This window comes from Acanthochromis polyacanthus, chromosome 6, assembly GCF_021347895.1.
Source record: "Acanthochromis polyacanthus isolate Apoly-LR-REF ecotype Palm Island chromosome 6, KAUST_Apoly_ChrSc, whole genome shotgun sequence".
Lineage (NCBI taxonomy): Eukaryota > Metazoa > Chordata > Actinopteri > Pomacentridae > Acanthochromis > Acanthochromis polyacanthus.
In genome coordinates this window covers 1,307,297-1,334,585 of record NC_067118.1, presented here as the reverse complement: position 1 = coordinate 1,334,585, position 27,289 = coordinate 1,307,297, and the positions used below count along the sequence as shown (strand labels likewise).

Sequence of the window (27,289 nt, the reverse complement as noted above, 5' to 3'; positions counted from 1 at the left end):
CATTATTTAAATAAAGAAGTCTGCCGCCTCTTCCAGGCTTTACAAACAAATGCAGCCAGGTTATAAACATTATATGTACACAAATATTTCATCTTGTCATCGTCACTACACCAGAACAAATCAGGCTTTTTAACAGATACTTCACTGAACAACACATTTCTGAGGTCATCACAAAAAGAACAATACAACAAAAAATGAGATTCACTCTCAACTTCTCCCAGTTTACGTAGTCCACAGAGTCTGTCTTCCTCAGGTGTTTGTGAGAACCTTCCGGTCTCTAAAGCCAGAGGGAGAATTCCAGTTCATAATTGAGCAATCAGGGATCTCTGGCTCCTTGTCAGATTAGATTTAACGTAAAATTCTGCCTCGAAATCATCCTTTATCTGAACATAAGTCCGTAACTTGGGTTTCATCAAAATCTCACTTTTCCACTTTTCTTTAAATGTAGACAATAATTTTGTTTGAATGTCTTTAATATTGCAGGACAAATTGTTATGAAATCTATAAAGAAGCTGTGCTTCATTAAAAACTGCTCGAAGCTCCGCAGCCCAGGGAGAGTTAGATTTACTCCAAAGGAAGACCTTTCTTGTTATTCTGTTATCAGACATAAATAATCCGGTTCCACAGTCTGACCACTTCACATTTCCTTAGGATAGATCCAGGAACCCAGCCCTTATCGCCCTGTGCTGCCAAGACTGGAACAAACTTGTGAACTCCCTAGAAGCAGCGGATTGCTCTGTTTCTACAGCTTCTAAAGCTGGGATCTGTTTGCCCCCCCCCCACACACACACACCTGCAGCATAGTTTGGCACAGGGGACACACAGGCATCATACAGCTGGGTGAATGTACTACATCCAAGATCTTTGCACACTTTTAACTTCTTTATCACAGACCCCAAAGCTCTGCTGGATGAAGCTGCGAGGATTTTAACTCCATCAAAACTCATAAACTCATCAAATGTAAACCCTAATATTTATAGTGAGTAAAATACTCCAGATTCATGTTATCAAATGTTCACACTCTTGTGCTACGTGGAGCAGATCTTTTCCTAAAATGCATAATTAGATTTTTTTTCTTGATTTATCACAAGTCTCCATCTACAGCACCAGTTATGTAAAACATGTAACATTGTAAATCCTCAGCTGTCTCAGCCAGCAGTGCAGCATCATCAGCACAGAGTAGGACGTCTACAGTCACACTGTCCAGGCGTATACCTACTGTAGGTTCAGATGTTAGATTTCCAGAGCCAAATCATTTATAAATAAAGACAACAGGCCTGGGGATAAAACATCTCCTTGTTTTACACCAAAGGGAATTGGGAGCCACTCAGTCTGCTCTTCATTCACCTGCACACACTCTACAGCAGCGGTTGGCAACTGGCGGCCCGCGGGCCAAAACTGGCCCGTCAGGAATAATATCTGGCCCGTCAGATGATTTTGAAAATTTGATTTGGCACGGAGCCAAGCCAGTCCGTCACAGCAACACCAAACTCTCGTGGTCGGCTGCTGCCGGGCATTTCCACATTTGTGCTACTGGTCAGAGACACGGTTGTACCAGATTTCACTGAGCAACAGTGTGTGCAAAACATGTGTGTGTCTCGGGAGTCATTTTTAATACATCTGTGATCAGAATCAGACGTGTGTCAGCTGTAGAAGCTCCGCCCCCCCCTGCAGGTTGGCCCGCTGTTCGATTGTTTACAAACATCTACTTGCCGACCCCTGCTCTACAGTTTGCAAACAGACTTCAATGCTCCATAGAACTTTACATCAACTCCCGCTTGAAGAAGCTTCAAACATAACAGATCCCTGTCCACCCAATCAAATGCTTTTTTAAAGTCTGCAAAACAAATAAAAGTGGATTTATTTTCTGTTAGTCTAGTTGTGACTATTGTTGACAGAGTAAACGTGATCAATACATGCTCTGTTTTCAGAATCCACCAAATACTCTGTTGTTTCCACAAATGTAGTCAATCTAGCATTTAAAATACTAGAATATATTTTATAGACAGTACTGATTTCTCTATAACTGAGAGGTATTCAGGATCATCTTTGACCGATTTTGGAATAGGTTTAATAACTGACTTGTAGCGTGCAGAGGGGATAACACCGTGTTCAAAGCAGAAACAGAATAAATCATAGAGCACGTTCAGGAGTGATGGAGACTTTAAGACTTCATTTGGAATTTCTTCAACTCCCATAGCTTTCCTCAGCCTGGTCTTTTTGAGCGCATCATCCACTTCCTGCAAGGTAATGCTAAAATGAAGGACCCTATCTGACTGGCAGCTATCACTAGCACCACCACACATGTAAAACTCCAGATCCTCCTTCACTTTAATAGAGACATCATAAAACACTGGATCCAAACTATTCCACATTCGTCCAGAAAATAGAAGAATGCTGTCCCCACTTTTTGACCACTCTTTCTTTTCTAAACTCCACAGCACCATCTTCTAAAATAACTTCCATCAGAATTACCTTGGCCCTCTGTGGTCCCAATTTACTGATCTCTTTCCAGAATTGTTGTGGATTGCTTGTTTGTAAATGATCGAGCTTTAATGCCTGACCTCTTAAAAAATCTTCTTTGATAAATTCTTAAATATTTATCAAAGAGTGATTGCTCATAGCTCCCCCTCAGCTCTATTCTATCCTGTGACACCTTTGAATTAAGGAACTCTTCTTCAGCTGTTTTACGCTCATTCCATAACTTTTGAAGATGGGCATTCCAAAAGGGTTTTGAATTTCCTTTAAAATTCTGAAGATTTTTATTAAGTAGTATCTTTTGGCCAGAATTCAATTCATCACTTATCAAATTACAAAAATCATTGTACCATAAATCAGCATCATTCTGAGTATTTGGACATAATTCTGTTTTTTCTCTAAGCTCCAGTACTGCAGTTTGACATGGAGTGGATGTCAGAAAGGTCTCAGGGAGTGGCCTCTGTCTTCTTTTAGAAGCACGAACTAATGCATTCTCCAGTGTTATTTGGGAGTTAATACCAGTAAAGAATGATCAGGTAGATGACATCTATCTCCAACAAGAGGGAGACATTCCTCTGCATTTTGATCCAGAAGGTCTGAGGCTGTAATTACTTTAAAATTAAGACACGACTCCAAGCAAGTATGGGGCGTCACAATATAATCCACAACAGCCTTTCCTCGAACTGAAACAGACGTAAAATTATCATCGCTCTCATTAAACCTGCCGTTCAAAATACAGCACTTTGAGCCTCTCAGAAAATCAAGAAATGAATCACCGTGACTATTACAAATAAAATCTAACACCACTCTTGGCGGGATATTGTCCAAGTCCTCAATGCAGTCCTGTTTATCAGCAATACCACTATTAAAGTCACCACAAATGTAGGTTGCATCGACATCAAGACCGTATATTTCAGTCAATAGGCATCAAAGAATGTCTCACAGTCTCTCCCTCTGACAGGAGAACACCACAAAGTTATATTTAGTGTATCTATGCTCAAAGTGTACTCCTAAAACACCATCCCCAGACTTATTCATGTTGATCTTAAATTGTTCAAAAAGTCCACTTTTAATTAGGAGTCCACCCCCACCACAGCCTTTGGGTGCTTTTATGTGCCTTTTTCTGTTGTTTCCAAACCAACGATAGCCATGAAGCTCCACAGCATCGTCAGCAACCAAATGTGTTTCGTTAAGTGAAATAATATCAGGATTTAGCGACAGCAACATTAGAGCCCTAAGCGTACAGTTCGTATTTGTCCAGCCATTTACGTTCCAGTGCACCAGCGATAAACAAGAAGAGTCAAATCTTACTGAGCTGGCAGCGTCCCCTCAGCGTTTCCATGCCGGGTCTCTTCCTCCTCTGCCCCCCGCAGCAACAGCGCTCGTACACGGCAGGTTCACACGCTTTCCACGTTGACGAAGCTTTCCATTCCCCGATACAAAATATTCATTTCCAATCGGTAAATGACATAGAATCACTTTGAAGTTTTCTTCCATTACGCGCTCTGTGTGCGATTTGGCGGCTCTGATGAAGACTCGCTGAAACTTCTCTGTAGATTTAAACTTAGATTTTCCTCTGAGCACAGCAACTTTTTCCTTCACAGATGCCAAAGCCGCCTTCACCACGCCGGGCCTGGTCCCCGTGCATGCAGCCTCTCCAGTGCTACCAGAGTCACCTCTTTGTCACAAGCACAGCCATCTTCAATCACTTCTTTCATCTTATCAGCCAAGTTCTCGTTTACATCCCGGGGTAAACCCATGACCACAATAGAAACATCGGGGTCAAAAGGATTCGGCGGGCGGCTGTACTGCAACTTTACCTTCTCTTCCAATTGTGCCATTCTGGATTTCAATTCGCCAATTTCCGAGCCAAACTCATCCTTCATTGTTTTAATTTCTTCTTTCAAAATGTTTTCAAGTGAAATCCATAATTCATCCACTTTGGAAGTCAGTTTTTCTTCAATGTTGTTGATTTTAGTATTCAACAACCTGATCTCCTTCAGCAGCAGATCATCTTCTCGTCCTTATCCTGTGCACGGCTGCGCGTTGCCATATCAAACACTTTATATCACGAAATATCAAAAAATAATCCACGGGGAGATAAAGCCAACTAAATTCATATAATTAGTTCCCTTTGGGCCACAGAAATGACCAAAAATCCCGAAATGTTTGGCAGAGCTCCTGAACACCACCTACACGCTGGCAGCTGGCACAAATGTAGACTAAAAATGTAGACTGGGAGTAGTATGGAGAGGATTACTGGTACTACTGGTAGTAGTAGGACAGGACTAGTAGTACTACTGGTAGTAGTAGGACAGGACTAGTAGTACTACTGGTAGTAGTATGGAGAGGATTACTGGTACTACTGGCAATAGCAGTACTACTGGTAGTAGTAGGACAGGACTAGTAGTACTACTGGTAGTAGTATGGAGAGGATTACTGGTACTACTGGCAATAGCAGTACTACTGGTAGTAGTAGCACAAGACTAGTAGTACTACTGGTAGTAGTAGGACAGGACTAGTAGTTCTACTGGTACTAGTAGGACAGGACTAGTAGTTCTACTGGTACTAGTAGGACAGGACTAGCAGTTCTACTGGTACTAGTAGGACAGGACTAGCAGTTCTACTGGTAGTAGTATGGAGAGGATTACTGGTACTACTGGCAGTAGCAGTACTCACATGTAGCAGGGCTGGGTACCCACGAAGGCGCTCAGGTCGGATGTTTGTCCCGTCAACAGCTGGCGTCCTCTGATGGTCAGCCTGGTTCCTCCAGAAACCGGACCTCGATCAGGAACCAGATCCAGCAGCTGAGGGTCCTGAACAGACCAGATCAATCAGACCTGATCAATCAGACCAGAAGCTTTAAAGTTGTGTTTTATCATCACGGTTTCTCAGGTTGGATCCAGGTTCTAGTGGGACAGAAGTGAACTCTAACCAGGTCCAGCTGGTTCTCCTGATCCAGGTTCCCCTGATCCAGTAGATACATCACAGAGGAAGACGTTCATCCTTAGGTTTGTTCATCAAAGGACTCAGCAGGGAGACAGTCCAGTTCTGGTTCTGTCAGGTACAAGAACTGCTCAGCTGGACTGAGTCCTGGACTGAAGTGAACTACAGGGGCCTCTGGTTGGATGAGGTGTGGACCTGGTGGGTTCTGGTTGGAGCTGGTTGGTTCTGATTGGACCTAATTGGTTCTGGTCTTTAGGACTGAGTCTTACCTGATAGGTGAACATCTGCATTGACCTCCCAGGGGCAGTTGTTCCCATGGTAACCAGGACAGGCCCCTCCTTCTGCCTCCCACTGGGCTGCAGCTCACACACAACCCTAACACACACAGACACACACACACACACAGATTGTAAGTGTGTGTGTTTTGGTCAGCTGATCAAGAGGACATGCCTCCTGCTGATGTCAGGTGCTCACCTGGTGGAGATCAGGTATCCTTCAGGCTGAGGCAGACACTGCACACCAGCCACTGTGACTCCGCCCACCATGTCCTCGAACCTCATCCCCAGGTTGGACCCTGTGATGGTCACCAGGACTCCGCCCTCCAGAGGCCCAGAGATTGGCAACACCTGCGGACAGGTGGACCGTTAGAGCGTTTCCATGGTAACAGGATGGACAGACTATTGTGGAGACTCACCTGTGTGATCTGAGGAGGCGGGCAGGTGTCTGTCGGTTCACTGAGACAGGACTGGTTGTAAACACAGTTGGGGGCGGGGCTACCTGGACACCAGACGCAGCCGTACTCCTCAGGTACCGCCCTGCACTGGGAGCAGTCTGATTGGCCGGCTGAGCAGTCGTACAGCTGCACTGAATATTAATGAGACACAAACATCATCAGCCGGTCTGTCCCACAAATACAGGTGTACAAACACACACAGGTGAGGTTCTTACACCGCAGTCCAGGTGAGGCGTCGATGCGTCTCTGTCCTCTCCGCAGGTAGACGGGAGCTGAATACTGGAGCTCACTGACGGCATACTGGAACTACAGACAGACAGACAGACAGACAGGTGGACACAGTGAGACAGGTAGACGGACAGCACCGACCTGCTGCAGGTAAAGGTGTGTGCTACCTGGTGGGGGCTGCAGGTAAAGGTGTGTGTTACCTGGTGGGGACTGCAGGTAAAGGTGTGTGTTACCTGGTGGGGGCTGCAGGTAAAGGTGTGTGTTACCTGGTGGGGGCTACAGGTAAAGGTGTGTGTTACCTGGTGGGGGCTACAGGTAAAGGTGTGTGTTACCTGGTGGGGGCTGCAGGTAAAGGTGTGTGCTACCTGGTGGGGGCTACAGGTAAAGGTGTGTGTTACCTGGTGGGGGCTACAGGTAAAGGTGTGTGTTACCTGGTGGGGGCTGCAGGTAAAGGAGTGTGCTACCTGGTGGGGGCTACAGGTAAAGGTGTGTGTTACCTGGTGGGGGCTGCAGGTAAAGTTGTGTGTTACCTGGTGGGGACTGCAGGTAAAGGTGTGTGCTACCTGGTGGGGGCTACAGGTAAAGGTGTGTGTTACCTGGTGGGGGCTACAGGTAAAGGTGTGTGTTACCTGGTGGGGGCTGCAGGTAAAGGTGTGTGTTACCTGGTGGGGGCTGCAGGTAAAGGTGTGTGCTACCTGGTGGGGGCTACAGGTAAAGGTGTGTCTTACCTGGTGGGGGCTACAGGTAAAGGTGTGTGTTACCTGGTGGGGGCTACAGGTAAAGGTGTGTGTTACCTGGTGGGGGCTACAGGTAAAGGTGTGTGTTACCTGGTGGGGGCTACAGGTAAAGGTGTGTGTTACCTGGTGGGGGCTACAGGTAAAGGTGTGTGTTACCTGGTGGGGGCTGCAGGTAAAGGAGTGTGCTACCTGGTGGGGGCTACAGGTAAAGGTGTGTGTTACCTGGTGGGGGCTGCAGGTAAAGTTGTGTGTTACCTGGTGGGGGCTACAGGTAAAGGTGTGTGTTACCTGGTGGGGGCTACAGGTAAAGGTGTGTGTTACCTGGTGGGGACTGCAGGTAAAGGTGTGTGTTACCTGGTGGGGGCTACAGGTAAAGGTGTGTGTTACCTGGTGGGGGCTACAGGTAAAGGTGTGTGTTACCTGGTGGGGGCTACAGGTAAAGGTGTGTGTTACCTGGTGGGGGCTGCAGGTAAAGGTGTGTGCTACCTGGTGGGGGCTACAGGTAAAGGTGTGTGTTACCTGGTGGGGGCTACAGGTAAAGGTGTGTGTTACCTGGTGGGGGCTGCAGGTAAAGGAGTGTGCTACCTGGTGGGGGCTACAGGTAAAGGTGTGTGTTACCTGGTGGGGGCTGCAGGTAAAGTTGTGTGTTACCTGGTGGGGGCTACAGGTAAAGGTGTGTGTTACCTGGTGGGGGCTACAGGTAAAGGTGTGTGTTACCTGGTGGGGGCTGCAGGTAAAGGAGTGTGCTACCTGGTGGGGGCTACAGGTAAAGGTGTGTGTTACCTGGTGGGGGCTGCAGGTAAAGTTGTGTGTTACCTGGTGGGGACTGCAGGTAAAGGTGTGTGCTACCTGGTGGGGGCTACAGGTAAAGGTGTGTGTTACCTGGTGGGGGCTACAGGTAAAGGTGTGTGTTACCTGGTGGGGGCTGCAGGTAAAGGTGTGTGTTACCTGGTGGGGGCTGCAGGTAAAGGTGTGTGCTACCTGGTGGGGGCTACAGGTAAAGGTGTGTCTTACCTGGTGGGGGCTACAGGTAAGGTGTGTGTTACCTGGTGGGGGCTACAGGTAAAGGTGTGTGTTACCTGGTGGGGGCTACAGGTAAAGGTGTGTGTTACCTGGTGGGGGCTACAGGTAAAGGTGTGTGTTACCTGGTGGGGGCTACAGGTAAAGGTGTGTGTTACCTGGTGGGGGCTACAGGTAAAGGTGTGTGTTACCTGGTGGGGACTGCAGGTAAAGGTGTGTGTTACCTGGTGGGGGCTACAGGTAAAGGTGTGTGTTACCTGGTGGGGGCTACAGGTAAAGGTGTGTGTTACCTGGTGGGGGCTACAGGTAAAGGTGTGTGTTACCTGGTGGGGGCTGCAGGTAAAGGTGTGTGCTACCTGGTGGGGGCTACAGGTAAAGGTGTGTGTTACCTGGTGGGGGCTACAGGTAAAGGTGTGTGTTACCTGGTGGGGGCTGCAGGTAAAGGAGTGTGCTACCTGGTGGGGGCTACAGGTAAAGGTGTGTGTTACCTGGTGGGGGCTGCAGGTAAAGTTGTGTGTTACCTGGTGGGGGCTACAGGTAAAGGTGTGTGTTACCTGGTGGGGGCTACAGGTAAAGGTGTGTGTTACCTGGTGGGGGCTGCAGGTAAAGGAGTGTGCTACCTGGTGGGGGCTACAGGTAAAGGTGTGTGTTACCTGGTGGGGGCTGCAGGTAAAGTTGTGTGTTACCTGGTGGGGACTGCAGGTAAAGGTGTGTGCTACCTGGTGGGGGCTACAGGTAAAGGTGTGTGTTACCTGGTGGGGGCTACAGGTAAAGGTGTGTGTTACCTGGTGGGGGCTGCAGGTAAAGGTGTGTGTTACCTGGTGGGGGCTGCAGGTAAAGGTGTGTGCTACCTGGTGGGGGCTACAGGTAAAGGTGTGTGTTACCTGGTGGGGGCTACAGGTAAAGGTGTGTCTTACCTGGTGGGGGCTACAGGTAAAGGTGTGTGTTACCTGGTGGGGGCTACAGGTAAAGGTGTGTGTTACCTGGTGGGGGCTACAGGTAAAGGTGTGTGTTACCTGGTGGGGGCTACAGGTAAAGGTGTGTGTTACCTGGTGGGGGCTACAGGTAAAGGTGTGTGTTACCTGGTGGGGGCTACAGGTAAAGGTGTGTGTTACCTGGTGGGGGCTACAGGTAAAGGTGTGTGTTACCTGGTGGGGGCTGCAGGTAAAGTTGTGTGTTACCTGGTGGGGGCTACAGGTAAAGGTGTGTGTTACCTGGTGGGGGCTGCAGGTAAAGGTGTGTGCTACCTGGTGGGGGCTACAGGTAAAGGTGTGTGTTACCTGGTGGGGGCTACAGGTAAAGGTGTGTGTTACCTGGTGGGGGCTGCAGGTAAAGTTGTGTGTTACCTGGTGGGGGCTACAGGTAAAGGTGTGTGTTACCTGGTGGGGACTGCAGGTAAAGGTGTGTGTGTTGCCGGCTGTCCTCTCCACAACAGCCGTCAGGTTGAACTGGACTCCGTGGATTTCTACCACACACACATATGGAGCTTCTTCCTGCAGACAGAAAACACTGAGTCAGGAACAGCCTGTGACTGGTTCATGCTGAGCAGGTGTGTTTGTCAGGTGTCCCCTCACAGTGTACACGTCCAGGTTTCGTCCCTGCAGCACCACTGTGGTGCTCAGGCCCATCGGCACTAATGCAGAACTCTGCAGAGCAAAGACCAGAGGGCACGAGGTCGGACCAGGAGAGTCCTGCAGACAGACAGGAGACCAGGTGAGACAGGCAGACAGACAGGCAGACAGAAAGTTGAGACAGACAGGTAGACAGGAAGAAAGAGAGACAGGCTGTCTCACCCTCTGGTTCAGGATGATGTGTTGGTGAGGACAGCTGTGGTTGTGAGTACAGAGTTGATCCAGAGGACACCAGTTACATCTCCAGATACTGCTGACACAAGATAGACACCTGCAACACACAGCATCTTCATCAGTACCATTATCACCATCATCATCATCATCACCATCATCTTCATCATCACCATCTTCACCACCATCATCATCTTCATCACCATCATCATTCTCATCATCATCTTCATTCTCATCATCTTCATCACCATCATCATTCTCATCATCATCACCATCATCTTCATCATCACCATCTTCACCACCATCACCATCTTCACCACCATCACCATCTTCATCATCATCATCACCATCACCATCTTCATCATCTTCACCATCTTAACATCATCATCATCATCATGATAAAGCTAGCCAGCTAGCGACTAACCGGCTAGCTGGCAGCCTTTGCTCCAATGCATGTTGAGATGGAAACCAACCTCCTGCAACCCTGACCAGGTACCCAAACGTAAACTGCCATCGGACTATTGAACGAGGTGAGTGTTACTGGCTTTTTACTGGTGGAATTCACCTCTACAAGCCCCGTGATGTTTACCTAGCCGCCCGGCTACAGTGCACCGCGGCACCCAGGTGTTAGCAGCTAGCAGTGCCGGATGCTGTCACCTCATTGCGGTAACACCTCACTGAGAGCTGGGCACTGACAACGCAGAGAGTAAGCTGAACGGTGACTTGCTCCGAGCTAACACAGTAGTAGCGTGAGTGCTAACCATTCAGTTTACTGTGGATTTCATTACCCAGGGGATATCATCGGTCTGTGGATGTAAGGTGATCCGGAGCATAATGCCTCCAAAACAGTCTATGAGTACGGAGGAGGAGGTGTAAAACATAAAGCAGTCACTAAACTTCATGTCTGGAGAAATTTCAAACATTGCCGAAGACCATAAACTGCTGTTGGACATGATGATACAGATCAAAGACCTACAAATACAAAATGCTGAAAAAGGTAAAAAGATAGCAGTATTGGAGTCCCGGGTGGCAGATCTCGAACTGCACACTCGTGTAAAGGACTTGATTATCAGTGGGCAGGAGACCAGACCCAGATCATATGCATGGGCTGCTGCAGCAGCTGGGGAGTCCACTGAGGCTGACTTGGACTCAACTGAGCAACAGGTCATTTACCTTCCTTTATAGTAAAGGAATAACTGTAAACAGTTGTGACATCGAAGCCTGTCATCCTCTCCCTAGGAAAAGCAGAAGTGATAAACCGTCTATAGTAATTTGCTTTGTGAACAGGAAACAAAAAATGGCATTGCTCCGTCAGGGGAGAAAGTTGAGGGGAACCAATGTGTACATCAACGAACATTTGACAAAGAAAAATTCAGATATCACAAGACAGGCCCGTTTGCTGAGGAAACAAAACAAAATCCAATCAACATGGACAGCTAACTGTCAGATTTTTATAAAAATCAAAGGAACACCAGAGGAGGCAAAAGTGCTGGTTATCAGAGACATCACTGAACTGGACAAATAGCAGTGATGACACTGTCTTGGGAGTGCAGACATTTTAAGTCCATCACTCTATAACCTTTGTAAACAGTTGAATATTGTGTTGTGGATCAGCTTCAGAGATGTAAAGTCATATCATTAATCATGAAGTTCAACATGTCTGCAAAGGGCCTTGTGATGTCCCATCTAAATGTCTGTAGTGTAAAAAATAAGGTACGTGAGCTTAACAATCTGACTCAAGAACACACCATTCACATCTTGGCGTGTCAGAGCCCCACCTGGATGCTACTGTCCATGATGCTGACGTATCCATTGATGGCTACAATATTTTTAGGAGGGACAGAAATATACATGGAGGGGGCATAGCAACATACAGAAAAAATGATTTTACTGCAACACTCTGTGCTGAGTTCATGCCTAATCATCTGGAACTGCTATGGGTCAGATGTAAGGTCAAATGTAAGGTCAAAATTATACATAAGAGAATGTACAAGGCCTGACCGTTTTTTGAAAGATGTTAGGAATATAAACTGGACTGAGGTGTATGCTTCTCCTGAGCCAGATGCCTCCTTACAGATCTTTATGAACATCTTTATGAAAATTGTTGATAATCATGCTCCAATGAGGAAGTGTACAGTTAAATCTAGACCTGCTCCATGGCTGAATGAGTCTTTAAAAGATCTCATGAACAAAAGAGACGAGGCCGAATCCATGCTGGTAAAGTCTGGTTCAGTTGAGAATAGATTAAAATATTGTCAATTGCGGAATAAAGTTACAAAATTGAATAGAACAATGAAAAAAGAATATTATAGAAATAGAATAAAAATTGCAAAGCAAGATAACGGAGACCTTTGGAGAACATTAAATGAAATAATGGGGAGAAGGGCAACTGGCGGAGCTTGTTTTGTGGAGTCAGAGGGCAGGTTTCTAACTAAACCACTTGACATAGCTAATTATTTTAATAACTTTTTCATAAATAAGGTAAGGGTACTTAGGCAGAATATGAACAGCACAGATTCCAATACTTTTGAATTGATAAGAAATGGCATAATGTTCAGTAAGACTTGCACTTTTCAGTTTAAGAGTGTGGAGGAGAGTGTGGTCAGGAAGATGCTGAAGGCCCTCCCTGAGCACAGCTCAACACGCACCGACATGCTGGACAGTAAGGTGCTGCGTCTTGCAGCGGACCACATTTCTGGTCTTATATGTGACATCTTCAATAAATGTTTAATGCATGGTATTTATCCCACTATCTGGAAAGAAGGTAAAATAATTCCCTTACCTAAAGATGGCAGACTGGCACTTAGTGGACAGAACTGCAGACCCATTACCATCCTGCCTGTACTCAGTAAACTGATGGAGAAAATTGTCTATTTACAAATACAAGAATATTTCGACTGCAATAGTCTATACACAAAATATCAATATGCTTACAGGTGCAACCACTCTACATGTTCTGCACTTACACAAATGACTGATGACTGGTTAAAAGAGATGGATACCTCTAAGATGACAGGAGCAGTGCTGCTGGATTTTAGTGCAGCATTCGATGTCATTGATCACAATCTCTTGACAGGTAAACTGGAATGCTATGGATTTAAACCAAATGCCATCTCATTTATTAGGAGTTATCTTTCTTGCAGAACACAAAAAGTTTATTATAATGGCAGCTGGTCGAACTCTAAAGATTTAGAGTGTGGTGTGCTGCAGGGCAGCTGCCTTGGACCACTTCTGTACTCCATTTTTACAAATGACTTGCCATCTGTTTTGCACAAAGCAAGTGTACAAATGTATGCCGATGATTCGACACTGTATTATGCAGCAAATACTAGCAGAGAGCTAGACAATGTTATGACTTCTGAGTTGGATTTGGTCTTTGATTGGATACAACGAAACAAGATGGTATTGAACATCTCAAAGACCAAATCTATTATTCTGGGATCAAGTCACAAACTGTCATCTAGACCAACACTGAGACTGAACTTGTCTGGCGAATTTATAGAGCAGGTTGATATGGTTAAATTATTAGGCATTATAATAGATAGTCAATTGTCATGGTCAGAGGACCATTTGTTCCTCGGCATCAAAGAGCCTGCTAAATAAATTACAAATTGCCCAGAATAGAGCCTCCAGACTTGTTTTACATTGCTCCATCAGAGCAAATACAGAAGGTATGCATCGTAAACTCTCATGGTTAAAAGTAGAAAAAAGGCTGTCTTTAAGTACAGTCATATTCTTTGGCAATACTGTATATTCCACCAAACCCGAGTTTTTACATAATCAAATTATCAGATGTAGTCAGATTCATAATCATTCCACTACATTAGCAGATGACGGTCAAATTACATTACCATGTCCAAAATCCAATGCTTTGAAAAAGGCAGTTGGGCCATTCCAGGTGAAATGACCAGATATTCCTTGGGGGTGTTGCTGCACCATCTTCAAATTAGTCCTAAATTTGCATGTCATTAGATAGTCACAAAAGTACTTTCTATGCTAAATTGTAGGCCTGTAGCTCAAATAGTTTCTGAGTTGTGGGGGTCTGAAATTTTCAGAATTTGGGCTATAAAAAGCCTCACCAGCGTTTCTTGCATCTTTAAGTGTTTATTTCTCAGCCTCTAGACATACCAGAGAGCTGTGAGTTGGTAAACAAGGCCTCTGCATGTAGCTAGTGCCCCACAAACATCCCCAGGTGTTTCCCTACACTCTGCAGGCCGTGGGGATTGATAAAAATGCTAAGAATTAAGAGATACCTACTCACGAGTGGGGTTTGGACCTTAAAAGTACTAGAAATACTGCACAGAAGTGTTCTGACACCCCTGGGTTCCATTCTACACCAACTTGTGTGATAACTCAGCAAACTGGAGCTTTCTAGGTACCTCAGTTTGGAAAATATGAGCTCCCAAAGTTGGACGAGATTTTAAATTGGCTATTTTTGGTGGCAAAAATCTCAGTGTGGGACAGGTACCAGAGACCCCAAACTTTTCTACAAGACAGTTCCATCTGTCTTCTATCACTGTACAAAAAAGCAGCAGGGTTATATTTGTAGTTACTGAGATATTCTTACTCAAAATGGCATGGGTGATGTCAAAATGTTTTTTTGCTTTTCACTACTTTAAATTGGGATACAAGTATTAGTAGTCATTCCAATGGTAGTATTATGTATGTTGGTTCTTTTTGAAATATTAGTTGTTAAAGGTGACTACCTTCAAAAAGTGTAATGCCCTTTTTGTGTCAGCTCTAGTTTAGAGCCATACCTGTAGATATCATGACATGTTGACACCCATTTGCAATGCATACATGTAATTATAACATACACATACAAATTACATGTACTAACTTGAATTCAGGGAGCTCTGTAGTAGTTCATGGTTGATTAATTTAAAAATAACAGCAATAATGTTGAATTTTACAGTATCAGTGCAGTGGGATTAAACATGTTTGTTGGAGCCAAAATGTATGTAATTTGTGCAAAATCGGCAATCTGTGTATAATCTGATTTAGTATGTTAAGGAGAAAACCTTTTTTTTATATTCTGAGTTAATATCAACCTTATAGAACTTTTCGTTTGTGTTATTTTTGTCATTGGTGTGGCTATGTGCCCGCCCACTCATTATGTCCAGGTGACTGCAGCACCTGGATATAGGTGGGTGGTTGCACGGGGCCGGCAAGCCTTTTGTTCTTGGCAGCCACACAGTTTAAGATCGCTGGCGCTGATGTAAGTAAACATTGTTTTTTTTGCTATTTGGCCGGTTTGGATTGCCGCTGCTAGTAAGCAGATTCTCTGTTTTTTGTCGTTTTGATCATGGAATAAATGGATTCATGGAAATGGAAATTCTGGTCTGGAGCGTTTGAATTTGTGTGTATCATGGACAGCGCTGGGCGCGTCTGACTGAACCTTCCTGTACCGAAAGCCTGTGCATCTTTTTTATTGGAAAAAGATCATGCTAATAATGTTAAATTTAATTGTACAATGTCATGTTACAAGCAAAAGAGCCTATACCTAAGTTATAACTTAGGTATACCTAAGTTATACCATTACACTTTTTGAAGGTCGTCACCTTTAACAACTAACATTTGAAAAAGAATAATCTACGACAATCTAACAGCTAGGCCTCATTCAAATACCATCTCAGAATGCATTACTTAATGGCTGAGCAGTAATCCAGTCTGACAAGTATTATGTCCTATTTATGTGTTGTTTCTTGTTCTGTTTGTTCCTGTTGTCTGAATGACTGGTCTAACATCAACTTGTCACCGTAAACAGATGTACATCCAGGGACGTGCACATGATTTCAGAGGGGCAGGGGCTCAAAGTCAGAAAAGGACACAATGTGCTCAATTTTTTTCTTCGGTCCTTAATGACATGAATTTATAATTTATAATGAAATTATAATATTACAAATTATAATATAATACAATGTATAACATTGAATTTGGAAAATGATGTTACATTATATAATTAAGTACTGATACTAAAGAAGACTAACTAAGCCCTTTGTGAAAGTGGTATGCAATTGCCATTTCTTTTGTGTCAAAGAATTATGATCACCATTAGTTTACTCACATTATTGGCTTAAGAGACGTGCAAAGCAACAACACACTGGTTGATTATTAGGCTGTTTATTGAAGATGAACTCTTTAATAAGAACTGAAGGAGTAGGAGGTGGATGAAGAGGAGGAGGAAGAAGAGGAGATTTATCCAACTATCTCCTCCAAAATAACCTGTAAGCATTAATGCACATCCTCATCTGCCCCTCTTCCTCCTGCTGATCATCTTCCTCCTCCGTGCACATGCTATATACGTTCTGTCTTGCACATGTTGAATATTTCCTCTCGTGGGCCCTTGTGGTGTTCTCGCGCGCGAACAGTTTATTTATCCGTGCATCCTTGTAATTGTGCGCGCGAGAGAGCATATCTATGCGTATGAACAACATTACGGCCGTGTTATTATTAGCAGAGACATCTCAGCTTCTTTCCCCGGTAGAGTCCCTGTATTACCAGAGAAGCGACAACTGGGGATTTGGCGCCATTTTGTTTCCATTCACTATGAAACGCAATAATGCACCCGTGACTGTGTGTGTACTCGCTTAGCTCGCTATGTGTTTTATTTGGATTTTTACATTCTTTTTTTCCCCTTGTCTGCACTATCTTTCTAGCTGGACAGCATCGAAAAGATCTATGCATTTTTATCTTTGCAGTGAGAAATATTAAATGTGAATCACTGCCAATGACCTTCACCGGCCCTCCCTTCAGGCTACTCCATCAAATCAAACTTTATTAAACCCCTGATGTGAGCTGCAGGGGAGGGCTGTGATACACCACAGTGTGAAAGAAGGGGAAATAGTGACAGAAAGGACGAAACAAGACAGACGGGGAGGACGACAAACAGGTATTGTTATTAATTGTGGGTAGCAGTCCAAGTGCTGTGCTAAGCTAAATCCGTACAGGAAATAAAGGCTGTAAGAAAACCAGGGACACCAGAGATGTGGGGTCTTGATAGTGGGGAGGTGGTAGGCCCATAGGGATGAGAAAAGGAGGGAGCATGCATCACATGATGTAAAAAGTGTGTGAGGATGCCCAACTCAGCATGTTCTGATGGAACCAATCACTTCTAGAGAACGTCTCGACAGGAGCTTGAGTATCTGTCAGCATGCATGTGGGTTATTCACCGAATACCCAAGTACCTGCCCATATCCCAGGTGACCACAGCAAGGGGTCCTCCCTGAGCCAGCAGGGCACCCAAGACCCACCACACGGCCCACCAAAGCCACCAGACCTAGGAACAGCCCCAGGACCCCAAGAGGCACAGACCCATCTCCCCCAAGGGCACCCAGGACAACACCGGGTGGTCCGGGGAGGAGGCTCCCCACAGACAGCACCCGCCCCCACCAACCAACCATCCCCCCGGCCCCAAACTACCCCTACCCCTACCCCTCACCCCCAGACGCCCCCCCACCCCCCCACGGCAGGCCAGGGGCCCCCAGCCCCTCCAGGAGCCCAATCCCCCGGGACCAGGCCCCCCCAGGGAAGGGGGCCCACGATACGGCCGCAGCAAGGCCAGGCGGGGCGGAATGTGGGCATGCGGTGGTGGGGTCGAGCCTAAGCCCCGCCTCCCAGAAGAGCCAGGGCCAAGGTGCATCCGGGTGACCAAGGGGGCCAGGACCACCCGCACAGAGCGACAGCCCAGAGGCAGCCCCCCGCGCCGAGGCACCCAGTGAGCGACAGGCCCGCAGACCCCGCACCACAGCCCACCGGGAGACACAAGCCCCAGCAGGGCCCACCCGACCCCCGGGCGCCGCCCCAGGCCCCCACCCGCAGGCCCTGGAGCCCGACCGCACATGAAAGCCACCGACACCGTCCCAGTAGATGGAGATGAACTCCCAAGCGCACAGCCCCGGCCATAAGGAGCCGGACTCCATCCGCCCACCAATCCCAAAAAAATGTGTAACACCCTTTGTCCCCGCTATTCTGTATCCTTGCTCCCTAACAAAGATACATTTTCCCTCCCCCGTGACTAAGTGCTCTAGGTGTAATGTGGTGCATTAAAACTGGGGGAAAGACAGGGCGAGCGGGAGCCAACCGACCCCCCCTCTCCCTGCCCGCCCAAGGGTTGTGTATGTAGTGCAATTAAAATTGGAAGACGGGAGAGGTGGGGGGGGCGAGGTAGTCGCTCCCCCACCACCCCCGACTCCAAGAGCCCTAAGTGTTGTGTATGTGCCCCAAGGTGAAAATATGTACAGTGCAATGTGTGAGTTGTGAGGTGCAAATTAAGAGGTTAGGCAAATGGGGCCCAGCTCCACCAGGCCAAGACAAAGCGGGGGGGGGGCGCGGGAGCGATGCCAATTGGCTTCCCCAGCAGCAAGCCCCAGGACTCACAGGCAACGACCCAGACCAACCCCCCGCAGCCAGGCACGCGAAACAGGGCCCCCGGCAGACTGTGGAACAAGAGCCACCGACCCAACGCCCACCGAAAAACCCAGCCCAGGTGGACCGCCCCCAGGACGCCGCCCCCCACGTAATGACCACAGGACCCCACCAGGACCCTGAACCAGCGGGCCCCAGGCCCATCCCAGGCCCCGACCCACCAGGGGAGGCAGGACTGGCACCAGACGACACCCTCCACGAGGAACCCTAGCCCCATGATTACACCAGAGACCGCCCCATCAAGGCCTGGGCCCCCACATCAAACCTGCTAATTGGCAGGTGGGCACGTGGGCTGCGGTGTCAGGGCCCCCCACCCAGAGGCAAGCTGGCCCCAGCAGCGGACCCCCAGGAGACCGGAGGCTCCCAGCCCCCCGCAAGTGGGACTGGGGCAAGCAAGGCGAAGGGAGGAGGGAAGGGGCCCGGGGCGGACAGCAGGAAGGAAGAGGCACGGGCCCCGCCGTGGAGGAGTCCCCCACCCCCAAAGCGGCCAGCGCCATCCCCAGACCCCGCTGACCACACTGAGATCCAGCAGCTCCGGGGCGCAGGAGGCAAGCCATAGAACACCCCAGCGTCTCATGAGGAGGCCGCCAGGCCAGTGGGCCCCACAGGGCAGTGGGTCCGGTCTGGGTACCTAGATGGAAAGTTGCCCCTGACTATCATAACCAGAGTATACTTATTGTCTCGAGGTCCCAGGAAAGTGTACTATTTTAAAAGGAAGAAAAAAAACAACAGACAGAGCAAGGGGCAACACTAGTTTGTGTATCGTGCGTGTGTGGGTACGTGTGTAGGTATGTGTGTGTGTGTGTGTGTGTGGTATTGGCAAGCAGAAAAAAAAGAGGTAAATAAACACTTACGGTAAGGTGAGATTTACGTTTTTGTGCTTTTAGGTGTGCAAAAAATTAAGGAAAGGTGACCAATGAGCTTGATTATCTGCAGTGTTGTTGAGAGAAGTTAGATTTTCCAGGGAGATGTAGTCAGAGGAGGTTTTTCCATTGGGCTAGATGTAGGGAGTTCCTTGATTTCCAGTTTAAGAGGATAGTTTTCTTGGCAATGGTTAGGGCAACAAAAAGAACTCTATTTTTGCTTGTGTTAAAGTTAAGTGAAGATATGTCACCAAGTAAGCAGAGTGAGGGAGATAGTGGGATGTGACTTTCCAGAAAGAGGGATAGGGACTCTGTGACCTTTTTCTAGAACTGTCTAATGGGTGCACATTCCCAGGTGGCATGTTTATAGGTGGCAGGACAGTTTTGTGTGCAATATGAACATGTTTCTGTCCTGAAACCCATGGATTTTTACATTCTAAGCTTTCTAGTCTTCGTTCAAAAGTAAAAAAGGATGATTGCTTATCAATAATAATGTTTTTTTTTTTTTTACAATTTAGAGGACACAGGAACTCTACTGGAGCCTATCCCAAATATGGGACGTGCAGCATAAGGTGCACATTCACGAAAACCAGCTATTTGTGGATTGTTTACTGATTTCAAGACATGTTTTGGACAAAATATTTTACTGGCTTGTTTTGTCTGGATGTCCAAGGTTGGATTATGGCCGTTTTTTGTGGAATATTTTCATCTGTGACTAGTTTTGAACCTTCAAAGGTGAGTTGTGCCGTTTACGTTATTTGTTGTTTGTTGGACAAATGTGTTTATATTACCCGCTGTGGTAATCACATCTGAAAGTGGTTTATACCGGCGGATTCATGAGAATCTAAGCTTTCCATGGGTGTATAATGTTTCTATCATCGAGTTTGCAGCTTCGGTCAATTTAGCAAAATACGTTTCCACATCTCAAGACGGCCCGAATACGGAAGTTTAACAGGTTACAGTACCCAACAGTCACCAGTAACACATCTCCATGCATGAAAATGGTCAAAGTCAAAATAACCACAACTGCCTAAAATCACATCAAACTTTTCTATCTGTCATTCACCCATACATCATAACATGAAAGTACATACATGGACTAACCTGGCACAAAAATCTTGATGAAGTCGGTTTCCATCCCACTCTCAGGGCTTTATTTTACCACAGTTTCCTTCTTTCACTATTACTGGGAAATCTAAACATGTGGGATCCCTTCTCCGATCGATTTGTGCACCCAAAGGCACAACAGCCCGTCATTTTTCAGGTATTTAGGGAGCGAAAAAGGACCTAGAATTACTCTCTGCGGTGTAAACAACGTTAACAGGAAAACCCGGCGTTCATGAATAGGAAACAAAATGAAGCCCATAGATCACGTGACCAGAATTTTTTGGACCCGTCATGTCGCTACTCTGGTTATACAGGGACTCTATTCCATGGGTGACTCACGCCCCCCCTGCTGGGACACCTCCTCCGCGTCTCCCCAGGGAGGCGGCGCGCCTCACACTTTGAGAAACACTGGCTTAGCGTGTCGAATACGTGGACTGCTAAGATCTTTACTCACAGGTTAATATTGTGCCGTCACATCTTACTCACTCTTATGGGTCAGCGCCGCTTTCTCTCTCTCTCTCTCTCTCTGACCAGGTCAGTCACAAACCAGGACGTGCTCTCTCTGTCTCTCACAGTGCTGTGGCTGAGCTGTGCTAACCTGCACGTCACAGGTAGAAGGGCTGGCAGAGGCTCGAGGCACAGAGGCGACAGGTTCAATGCGGCACAACCCCGAATTACAAGAAAATACCGAGGGGGACAGGTTTTTTTCTTGCAGTTGTTGTATTAATGCACTGCACATTATTATATATATTTTTTAAAAGAGGCAAAAGAGGGCACTTTTCAATATGGGGCAAAAAGGGCATGGGCTGAAGCCCCCCTTTAGGTCTATGTGTGCACGTGCATGTGTACATCAAATGTGTATTTTGATAGATGCAATCTAGATGCTTGATCTTTTATGTAAGGTTGTTTTTTAGGACCCCAGGAAGACTAGCTGGTGCCACTGGCATCAGCTAATGGGGATCCTTTTTAAATAAATAAATAAATCATCGTCTGCATCATCTTCACCATTTCATTATCACCATCACCATCATCATCTTCATCATCACCATCATCATCATCATCATCATCATCATCACCATCTTCATCATCACCACCATCATCATCATCACCACCATCATCACCATCATCACCATCACCATCATCATCTTCATCATCACCATCATCATCATCATCATCATCATCATCATCACCATCTTCATCATCACCACCATCATCATCATCACCACCATCTTCATCATCACCACCATCATCACCACCATCACCTTCATCACCATCATCACCATCTTCATCATCATCATCACCATCATCACCATCATCTTCATCACCACCATCATCATCATCACCATCTTCATCATCATCATCACCATCATCTTCATCACCACCATCATCATCATCACCACCATCATCATCATCATCACCATCATCACCATCTTCATCATCACCACCATCACCTTCATCACCATCATCACCATCTTCATCATCATCATCACCATCATCATCATCATCATCATCACCATCTTCATCATCACCACCATCATCATCATCACCACCACCATCTTCATCATCACCACCATCATCTTCATCACCACCATCATCATCACCACCATCATCACCACCATCACCATCATCACCATCTTCATCATCATCATCACCATCATCACCATCATCTTCATCACCACCATCATCATCATCACCACCATCATCATCACCACCATCACCATCTTCATCATCACCACCATCATCATCATCACCATCATCACCATCACCATCATCATCATCACCATCATCACCATCTTCATCATCATCATCACCATCATCACCATCATCTTCATCACCACCATCATCATCATCACCATCATCACCATCTTCATCATCATCATCACCATCATCTTCATCACCACCATCATCATCATCACCACCATCATCATCATCACCACCGTCACCATCTTCATCATCACCACCATCACCTTCATCATCATCATCATCATCATCACCATCTTCATCATCACCACCATCATCATCATCACCACCATCTTCATCATCACCACCATCATCTTCATCACCACCATCATCATCACCACCATCATCACCACCATCACCTTCATCACCATCATCACCATCTTCATCATCATCATCACCATCATCACCATCATCTTCATCACCACCATCATCATCACCACCATCATCATCATCACCATCACCACCATCATCATCATCACCACCATCACCATCTTCATCATCACCACCATCATCATCATCACCATCATCACCATCACCATCATCACCATCATCATCATCACCACCATCACCATCTTCATCATCACCACCATCATCATCATCACCACCATCACCATCACCACCATCACCATCACCATCACCATCTTCATCATCACCACCATCACCATCTTCATCATCACCACCATCACCATCTTCATCATCACCACCATCACCATCTTCATCATCATCACCACCATCATCATCATCACCACCATCACCATCTTCATCATCACCACCATCATCATCACCATCACCATCACTAACTCTTACTGGGAGCTCTGGTTCAGTCGGCTCACGGCGCTGCAGTCATAGAAGGTAATTTTGCCCGTGGTGACGGTCACATGACCAAACATGAGTGACACGGGCAGGATCATGTGATCTGCAGGAAGTGACAGGTAGAGGAGTCAGACGGCAGCAGCCCTGGAAAATGAATAATCCTGTGGGTTTGTTTCTACTCACCACTTCCTGTCGGCATGGAGGGGAGGAGCTCTGGTGCAGGTGACTGACAGGTGATGCTGGTTCCCATGACGACGGCCGGCTGAGGTGGGAGGAGCCCGAAGACGCAGGACAGAGACTCCACCTCTGTCAGCATGGGCAGCTGGATGACTGACAGCGTTACCTTGGAGACGAACACAAAAACACAGTTAGAGCCTCTCAACCAGGAAGGTTCTGGTTCTGGATAGGTTCCACCTTTAGTTCTGTTCACTGACAAACTCCTATTTACGAAACCCTGACACGCCCCCTGATGATGTCATTGCAGTTTGTGTCCAATGAGGAACAACTTTGTTCTTGGCAGAAACATTTGCTGTTGATGGAAACAACACAGAACTTGTTAGGTTCCTTTCCATCAAATTAGTCCAAGAACTGGTTCACCTGGTTCCAGTAAAGGTTCTGTTCAGGACTTCTGGAACCTTGGACTTGATCAGGAAAGGAAGGCAATATGCAGTTTTCTGAGCTCTGGTTGGAGAACCAGCTTTTCAGATTCCTGTCCAATTTATTTTTTATCAGAATCAGGGTTCTGAAGCAGACCAGAACCAGTTCTACGCTGGTAGAACTGCTCCGATGCCCTTGGTTCTTGGTTCAGGGGTATTGGAGGTGTCTGTTGTGGTTCCACTAGCTTTGAGTGGAACCACTGGAATTAAAAATGTATCTTCTGTCTAACCGGGTTGGTTCTGGTTCAGGTGGACAGATGATTCTCCAATGTTGGTAGCCTACAGCGCCACCTTCTGACGGTTCTACACAGCAGAACATGGAAACAAGAACAGTTCACAGTCTGCTTATATTTCTGATGTCCTGCTTGACAGCTAAATGAAAACATGTCAGAACCAGAACCAGGACCAGGACCAGGACCAGGACCAGGAGGCACCTGCCGGTCACAGCTGATCAATGTTTCAGGGCGTGATCAGTGATACAACCAATAATCAATATCTGCCTACCTGCGTCTGCTCTTCTCTGCTCTGATTGGACGGCTGCAGACTCTGCACCGTCACACACTGATTGGTCGGTTCAAAGCTCCACAGCCAATGGTTGGGCTGCAGGTGACGCTGACACTGGTGTTTACGGGAACATCTGGACCGAGCAGGAGCAGATGTTTGATCGATTAGTCTCAATAACGGATCAATAACAGGAAAAGAATCTCATTCAGGTTCACAAAGAAATGATGAAAAAGGTTCTAAACTAAATGAGACGTTAACCTTCTAAATTCCACACAGGTTCCATCTCATTGTTCTTCTCTATCGTTTACGTTTAATCTAAAGTCCTGTGGAACCAGAATAAAGGAGAGAACTCAGAGATGTTCTTCTGTCTGTAGAACAATGGAAACCAGAGAGAAGAACTTTCTTTACTGAATTATGTCTCCTCAGATGTTTAACTCTGAACTAATGTTGTCTCCTCAAACTTCTGTGGAGGTTCTCAGTCATCAGGTCCTGGTGATGGTAGGAGGTAGGAGCTGGTTTCTCCTGAAGCTCCTACCATCTCCTCATCCTGTAGATGTTTTTCTATCTCCAGATTTTTCCTCTCTTCTCTGCTCATCATCAGTAGATGTTCCTCCATGCTGGATGGATCTCCAACAACCTGCTCCTCTGTTCTTTGTTTCTGATCCATGCTGCATTTTACTCTGTCTGTCAAAAATGACTCGAAATTTGTCCAAAATAACTAAATGTTTTCCAAAATATTGAAGATTTGTCAAAAATAACTCAAAAATTGTCAAAAATTGTCTTCTATGACTCAAAATGACTGCAATCTAATTCAAAATGACCATTTTGAGTATTTTTTTTTTGGGTCATTCTGGAGAACTTCTCGTCTCTCCAGACGTTTCCTCTCTACTCTGCTAATCAGTAGAAGATGTTCCTCCATGCTGGATGGATCTCCAACTACTAGATCCTCTGTTCACTGGTTCTGCTGCATTTATTTATTCTTTCAGTAGCTTTGGTTTTACTCCTCTTGTCAGACAGACAGGTACCTTCCCTCCAGGACACACCAGCCACAGTAGGGGTCGCTGGCAGACAGACAGGTCTGACAGTCTGTGTGTCTCTCGCAGGAAGAAACAGGAACCTTGGACAGCTGAGGGACAGACAGGAGACAGTCTGAGCTTGTGATTGGACAGAATGAAGGAGATGAACCAATCCTGAAGGACCGTGTCTCACCCTGCTGCTGGTCAGAACGTAAACGTGCTGCTGGGTCTCGTCCAATAGGAGGTCTGCGCTGACGCCGCTGCCGTCGTCGACCGTCAGGCTGCCGTACAGGTGACCCGACCAATCAGAGCGCACCAACACCTGCAACACAACAGCTCAGGTGAGTCACGTTTCAGAGACATGGAGCTGCTGATCAGCAACATGCAGATTTAACTGCAGTGACGCCGAGCTGCCAGCAGGTGGAGCTGCTGCACCCTGAAACACTCTGATCTGTGGGACTTCAGGGTTCCTGATCTTTGGGTTCTTTACCTGTAGATAAACCTTTTGGAATCACCTCCACCTGCTCTGTGATTGGTCGGCTGTGTGCAGGTGACAAAGGACGCAGGTCATGCAGCACACACGGAACGTCTCCGGGTAAGAACCAACATGACAACAAGTTCTCTACATGTTGAAATGATTCAGTGGTTTCAAGAACAGGACCATTTACCTGCATTCTACTGGAGGAACCGGTTCTATTTTAGATAAGTTTGACCCCTGTAACTTCTGATGATTCTTTCTTGTTCTAGCAGCGGCTGATGTTCTTAAACCTCTGCAGGTTGTTGTTCATACGTTCTACTGCAGAATCCCCAACAGAACATTCAGGATCCTTTCTGTTCCACTGTAGCACCAAAGGCTTCACATGAACTCAGAGACCAGAACCAGCTAACGTTCTCCACTTCTACAGGAAACAGAACCATGCAGGTCTGTTAAAACATCTGGAGAACTTTATGTTGTTGGTGGAGATGTTAGAGGAGAAGAAAAGATGATGTCATCTGAGTTGAACCAATCACGTTGGAGCGTTCCTTTACATGCTTTAGTTCGTTTTGGTTCCACAGCTTTAGAACCCTGCAGACTCCACATGGAACACAAACAGCTTTCAGACACACAAACAGTCGTCAGCTCACTGCTAACAACAGGCGGTTAAACTAGCTGCTGATTGGTTATGGGTCCCCCAGGTGCACTCTGGGTAAAGATCCAGCTGGAGCCTGTTAACAGCATGTGTGATTAAATATTAAGAGCAGAATCAAAGCGCTGCTGTTTGTGAGTCTGACGCTCCGAGGCAGGATTAGACCTCATTAGGGCTCCGCTGGGTCCTCACAGAGATACCAACACACCACACAGCCTACCCACAATGCACCTGGGAGGCCAGCAGCCAATCAGCAGCACCGGTGTGAGCACGCTCCCCTGTGACTCCCCCAAACCCACACACACCCCCGAGCTAAACGCTGTTCATCTCAAAGTACCAGTGTGTTGTCGAGGGAACCAGCTGCTCATTGTGTTACTGTGGTAACGTGTTCATATGTTCACGTGATAACGTGTTCATGTGTTAACGTGTTCACGTGTTAACGTGTTCATGTGTTAACGTGTTTGTCTTAATGTGTTCATGTGTTAACGTGTTCATGTGTTAACGTGTTTGTCTTAATGTGTTCATGTGTTAACGTGTTCATGTCTTAATGTGTTCATGTGTTCATGTGTTAACGTGTTCATGTGTTAACGTGTTTATGTCTTAATGTGTTCATGTGTTCATGTGTTCATGTGTTCATGTGTTAATGTGTTAATGTGTTAACATGTTCACGTGTTAACGTGTTCACGTGTTAACGTGTTCATGTGTTAACGTGTTTGTCTTAATGTGTTCATGTGTTAACGTGTTTATGTCTTAATGTGTTCATGTGTTCATGTGTTAACGTGTTCATGTGTTAACGTGTTTGTCTTAATGTGTTCATGTGTTCATGTGTTAATGTGTTCATGTGTTAACATGTTCATGTGTTAATGTGTTCATGTGTTAACATGTTCATGTGTTAATGTGTTCATGTGTTAACGTGTTTATGTCTTAATGTGTTCATGTGTTAACATGTTCATGTGTTCATGTGTTCATGTGTTAACATGTTCACGTGTTAACGTGTTCACGTGTTAACGTGTTCATGTGTTAACATGTTCATGTGTTAATGTGTTCATGTGTTAACATGTTCACGTGTTAACGTGTTCACGTGTTAACGTG

At 46.3% G+C, this 27,289-nt stretch overlaps 1 protein-coding gene across 1 annotated transcript in view; it reads right to left on the bottom strand.

Annotated features, from left to right (window-relative positions):
• The window catches only part of LOC110968357 (plexin-B1-like), a 40,494-nt gene that overhangs the window by 6,526 nt on the left and 6,679 nt on the right, over positions 1 to 27,289 (bottom strand). The window contains 13 exon segments of the mRNA XM_051949686.1: positions 5,158 to 5,294; positions 5,694 to 5,799; positions 5,899 to 6,050; positions 6,119 to 6,288; positions 6,373 to 6,463; positions 9,522 to 9,635; positions 9,717 to 9,833; positions 9,936 to 10,044; positions 22,889 to 22,997; positions 23,078 to 23,237; positions 24,055 to 24,187; positions 25,080 to 25,180; positions 25,264 to 25,392. Coding sequence (XP_051805646.1) covers positions 5,158 to 5,294; positions 5,694 to 5,799; positions 5,899 to 6,050; positions 6,119 to 6,288; positions 6,373 to 6,463; positions 9,522 to 9,635; positions 9,717 to 9,833; positions 9,936 to 10,044; positions 22,889 to 22,997; positions 23,078 to 23,237; positions 24,055 to 24,187; positions 25,080 to 25,180; positions 25,264 to 25,392 — 1,628 coding nt within the window.